The following is a 9,992-nucleotide window of genomic DNA, read 5'->3' on the forward strand; positions in this document are numbered from 1 at the left end:
TTTATTTAACTTTTCTAAATTTTAAAAAATAAGTTTTTAATTTATAAAAAATATTTACTTTTTATACCATATTTTTTTTATATAAACAAGGTTAACTAAATTGGGTTTGGATGAAAGGTTTTTTTAAAAGGTCCAAGACATGACTGCGTGTCTGCAACAAGCCAACAATATTACCTCAACCCAATGCGCCCCTTTTACGGAGAGAAAATGACAGACTGAGCATGACTTTCACGTGAATAAATTTCATTGGTTAAATGTCTAACAATTAGTGTATGATATTATATATAATTATTTTTTTAAAATTTTTTCATATAAATATAAAATCACAAAGCGTTTTTGTTGCAGAGAGAAAATGACAGATTTTGTAGCTGTTGCCATGATATTTGGGACGAGTGGTTCAGAGAGAATCACAATACGCCATGGGTTGTACGTTAGCATTTGATCGGAATTCTCTTTCGTTTTTGTGTGAACTGAACGGTTTAGTTAAGTAAAATTTCATATCTTTATTTTTGTTTAAGTGAAAGTATAAAATAAATTGAATAGACCGTTCGGTCACGAGAAAGAAGAATCCACAAGTATTTTGTCTTGAAAGAGAAAGAGAAGTGAGACCAATGCTAAAAGTTATCACCTTAATTTTTGGTTCGTCATAGTTGTGGTGCTTATTTTCGAGGCGTTGAAGGCTTCAACTAAATTGCTTGCTACCACACATATGCATGTTACCCATTTCATGTCCGGTTTTTTGTTGCCAGCAACTTGGTCCTTGTATTTTATTTAGTGCATATTTGATTCCACGGTTTTATTCTTCAATACACTCGTTGTTTCGATGCTATATAATTTAGATAGTATAATAATTGAAATATAATTCGCAATTAAACAAAATTTAAACTAGTTTTATTTTTTAGTTGGTAGAAAGCGCCATGTAATTTTATTTCATTAAAAGAGGTCACGATACATGACAGAGTTTAGGATGCTAAAGTGGTTTTCTCACAACCATCATGCACACAGGCCAAGACATCTCTGTAGTCCCTTGAAATGGTAAAAAAGTCGTAAACATTTCCATCACTACTTCTCTTGTACTCAAAAAGGAGATATGAGTGGTTGAATGCTGTGAGTTTGCCAAACCCAAAGTCAAGGTCCCTGAAAAGACTCCAAACTGGGGGTGATGCAGCGAAATTTGACAAGTGACTTCCCGCTCCACCAACAACAACATGAATTGTTCCATTCACAGTCCCAGAGTAATGATGTTTTTCTGAATTCACGCATTGGTTCTGCATAATATGCATTTAGATAATTAGAAAACAGCATTCATGGTTGAATTAAAATAACACAATGGTATACCTAGCCATTATTAATTCATATACTATTGTTTGTGTTGTTAGTCTAAAAGTATATAATAAACTTTAATAAATAAATAATTTTTATTTTCTTCAATGCATTGAATCATATTCTTTTCAATTAAAATTTACTATATATTAATCCTTAAAAAAACCGATTCATTTTATACCTGATAAATGGGGCAGATTCTTTCGTAGTTGTGCACATGACCATAAAATGCAATGTCTACTTTGTACTTCTGCCAAAGCTTTTGCAAATGTTCCCTTCCCTCAGGCTCTTCAAATGAGCCCTCCTTGCCATACCAATCATTAGAGGAGTACCCAAGAGGACGATGAGCTGAAAATATTAACCATGGTTGTTGCTTTCTATCTACTGTTGCAAGACAATGTTCAATGAATTTGTACTGTTCTGATCCTTCTCTCCAGTCATGCTCACTGTCTGCTATACAAAAACGAAACATGCCATAATCTGCTTTATACCTGCATATTTCCATTTTTCATCATTTATTGGGAATTAAAAGAAAAAAGAGTACTACATTTGGAAATGATGACTAAAAGTACGAAAGTAGGTCTAGGTGTTGAATAGTGTTTTTCAAATAATAGAACACAATCTAATTAGAGAAGATATTATATACTAACGTTAAATTTGTCATGGTTTGCATTTAGATTAATGTAATAACTTACCAGAATTTAGCTTTATTCTCAGCAGGAAAATAATACATGGTTTCTGCAGGAACTCCACATTCTCCACCTGAATCCGAAGTATCAAAGAAGGATCCAGTATTTGGCCAATCACGTTCATGATTTCCACTACAGCATGAATAACACGAATATTCTTTATACTAACGAAAAGACGCAAAATTTGATTTAAATGTTAATAGCATAAAATTGTTGTACTCAAATGAACCTTGCAATCATGTAAGGCACTGTTGATGAAATCTCTTGCACTTGAGCTGTGAATTGGTCCCACTGTGAGATGTATCCATTTGCATATGGCAAGTCTCCAATGTGGAAAACAATGTCATAATTGTCTAAATCCTTGACTAGTTGGTCGGTGGTATTAAGTGAACCAGGTTGATAGTTAGCATATTCATTTGAACCATCACGCTCAGCCTAGAAAGACAAGCGAAGAAAAAAAGAACATTTCACCCATCTTATTAATCATGGTTAAAATTAAAGTTTTCATGAGAAAGTTGGTAAATATAATTATATGTTCAATGTTCATTCCATTCTCTTGGGAGATTATCATTCTTTCCATCATTATAAAATTTCAAATAGTCAATCGTAATATTACCTTTCCCATGTCACCAAATATGATAACACGTTGCAATGAGTTTTGTCCAGGATATGGGGATGCCTTGAACGAATACGTCTTACTCCATACATAAGAACCATCGGAGAGCATATGTCCCAACCTATATGTGTACCTGAGATGGGATAATGGGAGCAGAGCAGTAGCCGTTAGAACAAACTATACTAACTCATCATAGTGTTAGAAACTTAATTAAGGATAGTTGAATCAATTATGTTATTTAAACATTTAAAATTGATATTGTGTGTGATTCCGTATACAATTATTTCTATCTTTATGCTATACACACATAAAAAAAAAATTCCGAAGTTAAAGGGGACAACTTTTGGCTGCCCATTTTAGTTGTTCGTAGAACATTCTCCTAGTGAAATGCATACCTCAAATTTGGCCATAGTTCTTTGAGGAAACTTGTGTGTATAAAACCGGGGTCACGCCAACCAACAGTTCTAGCAGGTGGACCTGTAGAACAACAAAACAGCTTCATTATGATACACATCAAAATTAAATTGTCAACTCTTCATCTCTGGTGCAATAACACTCGATTTTAATAAAGCAAATAAGTAGCAATTCGGGTAAAGTGAGCAACGACATATGCTTCCTAATCAAACATTTTTCCATGACACGGTTGATTTTTCAATGCAAACTTAGACTTTGAAATAAACTAGCCAATGTGGTTCAATCCTATGCTCATGGAAATGTTTCATACCACACAAGCTGTTACGATTAAACGTCAACGTTCCAGCAGGAGATCGTGTCTGGCTTCCTCCAATGGGACCCCATTCAACAAACGGCACAGCTTCATGAATGTCATAGCCACTAGTCCAGGTAACTGTCATCTGCATTAGATAAAAATTCTCTTAAAATTGTTCTATGTGGTTATGTTAGACAATTTCCATATTACAAGAATTTCAGAATGGTGGGTAAAAGGTAAAACCATAGTCAATTCTCACAAAAACAGTTTCAGGATAGTAAGTGTTAAAACCTACCCATTAATTCAGAAGTAGTCTTTCCTAAATTTGTCTGTGCACTATGTCATTGCTTGCTTATCAATTTAAACTTATTAATGGAGAAATATTTCGATAATTTAGACTTGTGCTATAAGCAATTAATTGGAAAAACATAAAAGTAAAACCAAAGGTCTCAAGCGAGTAGATAAACTTACTTCATCCCATGATTTCCCAAGAGCTAGGCGCGGATACACGGGTGCTTTAGGATTTGCAAATGCTATGGAATTGGAAACTGCCACTAGTCTGGGCTGCAATGCTCAATCAAATGAATACTCTTTAGCATAGAATTAAATAATCTGTTTTGAATGAAAATAAACTCTTTACACACTAAGAATGTATAATGCTGATTTTTTTAAATGTTTAAGCAAAAAAATTGCATGCTTTAGTAGTTTAGATAGCAAAGTTAGAGATATCAAGCACATGATCAGAAAATATAGCTTACATTTGATAACCCTCCTGAAAATAGTGCAAAGGAGAAATCTTCACGTTGGTTGATCAACTGGAACTTCAAAATAGCTTTCCCGGTCTTTGTATACTTTGGATTGGAGTGGTTTGCATACTTGTACTGATACATATATTCAAATAATTAACATGAGAATTGAGAAATTTTCCCTTGTTATATTGTCGTCCTTTCACAAGTTAATCCCATATATAGTTTCATTGCATTTACCTTTATTGGAGCCGAGCATATGTATGGTTGCTCTACACGGCCAACGCCACCATTAGATGGACATAGAGAGGAACTGTCATGTAAAAGAAATAGATTTTCTTGAGTTTGATTCATCGACAATAATGAGATATTTGTAGTTTATATTGTCATGACCAAAAATTGTATTCTACACCACCTTGAAAAGGATATATATCGGCAGGGTACTTTTTATATTGGGATAACTGTTCATTAGTGAGATTCATAAATTACCATTGTTGTTTCAATTTTATGTGTGACTTATTACTAGGAGTATATTCGGGAAAATTATTTAAAAGATGTTTGGAAGAGTTTATAAAATTTGCATAAAAATAATTTGAATTTTGCAAATTCTTTTGTTTTATTTAATAAATTTATCAGTATAATTTGTTAAGATAAACTTATTTTATTTTAATAATTAATTTTTTATATTAAATTTATGTCATTGATCTTTATATGATAAATTTTACTTAATAAATGCTTCGTTAAATTATGAGAAGTGTTACAATTTTGTACTATTTCAGCTTATATATATATATAAACCTTAATGACGTGTTTAACATACTTTTATCATTTGAGAATTTAGTAATGAAATTGATCACGGAATTTATGAAAATAATTAAAGTTATAATTTGTTTTATAAGCTTAAATAAGATTCACAAAAACTGTTTTAAACGTCTCTTAAATATAAAATGAGAATTATAAAATTGAAGAGGTTTATTCGAAAATAAATTATATTTTAACGATTTAGTGTATAAATAAAAGTGTTGCTTCTGATGTTGAATTAATACTAAATAAGCAATCCTGATGAGAAAGATTGGGGCATTACTTGAAGTTCCCTGGAGAAAAGACTCCCACCCAGTCATCAATGGCTGGTTCTGGTGCCTCCAGTTGTACAGTCACCCATGCTGTATCCTCATCCTGCAACCATGGTGTGTCTAGGATTAGTGAAAACAATAAATAATTTAATTTTGTTTATTTTTTTTGCTTCGATTTCATTAAAAAAATTAGATTTTAATTCATTTCTAATTCAAATTTATGTTTGTAATATATAAACGATAATTAATCTTTGTAACTTATTTTATTTTTTATTTTTATGCACAGTAAACAGACTAAGAAGGCAAACATGCATTTATTTAAAAAAAATTAAACTAAAACCAAACAAAATCCACTCAAATCCATAGAAATTTGACGAAAAGATTTTAATTAGGTAAAAAAAGGTGTTTTCAAGTCAAATCATTTTTTTTTTTCATTTTTTTAAATTCCAAACAAAAAGTAAATCAAATCAATTCTCAAAATATATCATATCAAACACACAAGCCTAAATGCCTGTTTTGCACTCTAACGTGATTTTAATTAGTGAAGTATTATAGTAAATCGAATTTACACAATTACACGTGTTTGGTTACATTTTTATTAGGTAAAAGTTATTTTTAGCATGATTCTTATAAATTATATCTTATTTATATAAACTAATTCTTTTTACCAACTAAATAAATTATTTATTGATCTGTACTCACATTTAAAATATCAAATTAATTTTGTTAAAATTTAAAATAAACAGACTTTATTTTTATTTTGTCGGAATAAATTTTCCTAAATTATTTGCATATGAAACTAATTCTCACTTAAGATACTGGGGCCGTCTAAAGTCCTTCCCTGCTACAACGAAAGCTTTATTTCAATTTTTTTTTTTTAGTAAAAGAGGAGAAAAAAAAATAAAAAATGATTAATAAAAAATATTCAAACGGCTATTTAAAATTTATAAAATCTCTCTTCTCATTTAAAATCTTTCGAATAAAAGTTATAATTAAACGAGTCTCTCATTTCTCTTTATTTTTCTCTAAAAATATTTCCCAAACAAATTCTAAAAATTTTACGCATCTAATTTGTGCAGCTTTTTTCAACTGCTGAGAAAGTAAAATATACATCAAGACATGTACATGCTTAAAATAAAAAAAATTAACGTATAATTATCGGAAGTATTTTGTCATACTTAGCAGCTAAGCTTAAACATTTTAGAAAATAAATTTTTATTTAAAAATATATTTATTATATTAAAATTGTAAAAGTGTAATAAAAATTTTAATACAAAACTTACTACTATTAATTGCTTAAATTTAAATTAATAATTTTTTTTTAATGAAAATTAGCGCAAATCGGGGCATCTCACATATTCAGGAGGAAATAGGCAAATCAGGGCTGCCACCTAACATATTTTTGGCACAATAAAAACTAGTGAGATGGTATGCAACAGCGTTCATAAAACTTTTCAACCTTTGTTTGTTATCATCATTTTTGGGGAAACATGATACAGTTATACGACGAGTTTTGATTTGACAAAATTGACCTTTCTATTGTCAACATGATTATATCTTATTCCTTAATAATGCAAAATGAAGATATTTAAAACTAGTTATTCTTGACTCTCAACATTTATGGAGAAAGAACACAGACTACACAAACTGTTGATTGAACCATTAAGAACAGAGGACTTGGCCGAAGCAAAACTAATGAAGTAGTATGTTAGTGTTAACCTTTTCGCCCAGCACAAAGGGTGATGCTGTAATGGAGGCAGAACTGTGGAGCGCCAAAACGGTCTTGTGAATGGCAATCTTCGCCAGTGGCTGCTCTCCATATCCGCTCATGTGCTCTTGAGCAAAAGCGATGCCCAAATTGGTGAAGCACAATATTAGCAAAATCATATTTAGTTTCAAGCAATTTCCCACAATCCCTTCCATTGGAAAACTGAGGTAGGAAAACAAGGTATATTGTTCACTGTGGTGTCTAAATGGTAAGAACCATTGGAGTTCCACTTTCTTTTTCTCTCTCAAATCAATTTTCTCAGACCAATGAGGCTTAGTAGTGTCCTCTGTGTGATTGTGTGTACTTAACAGCTAATATTTATAATATAGAAAAGCATTGGAACCAAGATGTAACAAGTTCAGCGCTGATCTGATTCCATTTATAATTAATCAAATTGGACGAATTAATGAACTAAACAAAATTAATATTATGATATGGTACACGTTTGGCTGAACACATCTTGGTGCAAGTAGTGGGTAGGAAGAGGGGAAAATATAGAGTGATGTCATAGAAAAAAAAATTGTAGAAAATAGAAACGTAACAAAATTATAGTTGAAAAAAAAATTGTTTCATCCAATATTATCAACTTAGGCAGCAAGAATTGGCTTCACGTGATATAAATATTAATTTACTTTAACCTGATTTGATTTGTCTAAAGAGAGTTAGTCCACATGTTTAAATAATTCTAAATAAATACTAAACCTTTATTTTAGTTCCTCGGATGGCAATGGGTAAAGTACCCAACGGGCACCCGCAAAATTTACCTACAATGGGTAAGATATTTATCCGCTATACGGGTATGGGTGTGGGTAAAAACCTGCAAATTTTAATGGGGATGGGTGTGGGTATGGGTATCTAAGTACCCACCCCGCTCCATACCCGCATATATATATATATATATGCTTGAACTTTATTCTACAATTATGCATTGAATTTTTGTATTATTATATTACTTATGTGAAGTTATATAAGATTAATATAAAAATATATTTAAAAATAAAGTAAACTAAAAAATTTATTTTGGTTTATATTTTTAATAAAAAAAATTATTTACTATTTTATATCATTTAATTAGGCTAACACAATTTAATTATTACATAATTAATATAAGATTGACTTTTTTAAAATATTATTTATATATGACACACATAAAATATTTTTTACACAAATATTTTTGTTAATAAAATCATATTGATGTTTAAATTATAAAGTGAATGATAAATAATAAATATATTATAAATATTTTATAAATTTTATCGTAAACTTATTATTTATTAATAATATTTAAATTTTACTTTTATATTTTAATTTAAAATAATATTTTTCTATGTAACATATGTATTACAAGTACAACTATAATCTATTGAATCTAAATAATATTATTCTTACAATTTATTCACATTCAAAGAAGTTTTTGAAAAGATATAAATATAAAAAATTATTGTTAATTTTTATTTGTTAATTTTTTTAAGATAAGAAAGTATAATTTTTTTAATATACACGTATATTTCTTTATTATAAAATTTTATTATAACTATTTATCTTTTATTCAAATTCTTTTTTTTTATTTATATACATTATAAATATTTAATTCACTAAAATAATTTTTTAAAAATTTATATTTTTGATAAAATACTTTTGTATAGTATATGAGTTAAAAAATACTAGTATTAATATATATATATATATATATATATATTAATTATATTATATTATTTTAATTAAATCTATTATTTTTCTTACAATTTCAAATTCAAAAGTTAAAAAAAATATTTTATATATCAACTTTCTGTTATTAGTATTGAACTTCTCTACTTTAACTCTATTCTCATTCTCAATATCTGTCTCACTAAAACTTAATAACTATGAAATGTTATTCATTAGAGTTAATTGTTAATGCCGTCACAAGAGGTTACTAAGTGATCCCACACGAAAGGACAACCATTGTATAGATCTATTTCGTTGTCGTTTTGACATTACCAACAATCAAATCTCACACAAGATAGAATTATAACTGACAAATAACTTGTGTGTTTAGTTTTTGCTTGTTGTTTCTAAAAATTTTAGTTTAGAAAATTATTATATTAAGATACATTTAACATTTATGATCTTTGAATATTTGTTTTTTATCTATATTTGTACCTTGTTCGGCAACTACATATTGAATTTTTGTATTATTATACTACTTATGTGAAGTTATATAAACATATTTTTCTTTATAAATATTTTTTTCTCAAACAAGCGCGGGTAATAGGTACAAGACGGGTATGCGGGTACCTAGAGGGTACGGGTACGGGGATTAATATTCATACCCACGCGGGTATGGGGCCGGGTATGGGTATTTTTTTAAAACGCGGGTATGGGAATGGGTACTGTAGTACCCTACCCATACCCTACCCATTGTCATCCCTAGTTCCTTGAGAGATTTTGAGTTTAACATTTTAGTTCTTCAGAAATTAAAAATGTTATGTTAGTTTTCAATTTTTATTTTCGTCATTTATTTTAGTTTTTAAAGATAGACTCAATTAACAGACAATAATAGAAAGCTGACATGTCACATTAAGTGTCATGTCAGAAGCCCAGTTAGCTAAAACAATATCATTTTGAGAGGTTTTGAAAGTGAATGTGACAAAGTACTTGTAATTGGATTTGAGTTCGTTCTTGGAAATGATGAAGTTAGGATTTTTCACCTAATTTGAGAATTTTTTATTCTGATTGATCAATTTTGTCAGCAAACCTCCCTTCAACACTAGGTTTCCTTGATTTGTAATAAAGTTTTATTTTTGTGTGAAAAAAATTGTAACTTTCTTGTTTTTCCTTTCTCTGTAACAAAATTTGTTTGAAATTTGTAATAAAGAAAATTTCTTTTTAGTTTGGTGATTGAAGCTATGATAGAGGAAGAGGGCTTAGATGCAATGAACCTTGATTTGAATTTGGTTTCAGGCCCAGAGCTACCAATGGCAAGTTTCCAACATAGAGCCTTCCATCATCGTCTGAGTTTGAAACCTATTGCACTTCCACTTGTTGCGGGTTTTCAAAGGTTTCTGGTTCCGACTTGTCTTATTGGG

The 9,992-nt window shown here is 29.7% G+C and overlaps 1 protein-coding gene across 1 annotated transcript; it reads right to left on the bottom strand.

Moving 5' to 3' along the window:
- Window positions 1–962: 962 nt before the first annotated feature.
- LOC113848920 (nucleotide pyrophosphatase/phosphodiesterase-like) lies at window positions 963–7,150 on the bottom strand. Its single transcript, XM_027478346.1, has 12 exons — window positions 6,876–7,150; window positions 5,168–5,259; window positions 4,324–4,396; window positions 4,096–4,218; window positions 3,809–3,901; window positions 3,353–3,482; window positions 3,024–3,105; window positions 2,629–2,761; window positions 2,242–2,447; window positions 2,019–2,144; window positions 1,505–1,814; window positions 963–1,268 (listed from the first exon to the last, which is right to left on the bottom strand). Exons 1-12 carry the CDS (start codon window positions 7,077–7,079, stop codon window positions 963–965), a joined length of 1,878 nt encoding a protein of 625 aa, XP_027334147.1. The 5' UTR covers window positions 7,080–7,150.
- Between the last annotated feature and the right edge of the window lie 2,842 nt (window positions 7,151–9,992).

This window comes from Abrus precatorius, unplaced genomic scaffold (genome assembly GCF_003935025.1).
Source record: "Abrus precatorius isolate BTA unplaced genomic scaffold, Abrus_2018 Scaffold10, whole genome shotgun sequence".
Lineage (NCBI taxonomy): Eukaryota > Viridiplantae > Streptophyta > Magnoliopsida > Fabales > Fabaceae > Abrus > Abrus precatorius.

Coding starts and splice junctions, on each gene's coding strand:
- LOC113848920 (XM_027478346.1), bottom strand. CDS start 7,079: ATGGAAGGGATTGTGGGAAATTGCTTGAAACTAAATATGATTTTGCTA. Junction 4,397..5,167: donor TTTTCTCCAGGGAACTTCAA/GTAATGCCCCAA, acceptor TTTACATGACAG/TTCCTCTCTATGTCCATCTA. Junction 3,106..3,352: donor TAATCGTAACAGCTTGTGTG/GTATGAAACATT, acceptor GTTGTTCTACAG/GTCCACCTGCTAGAACTGTT.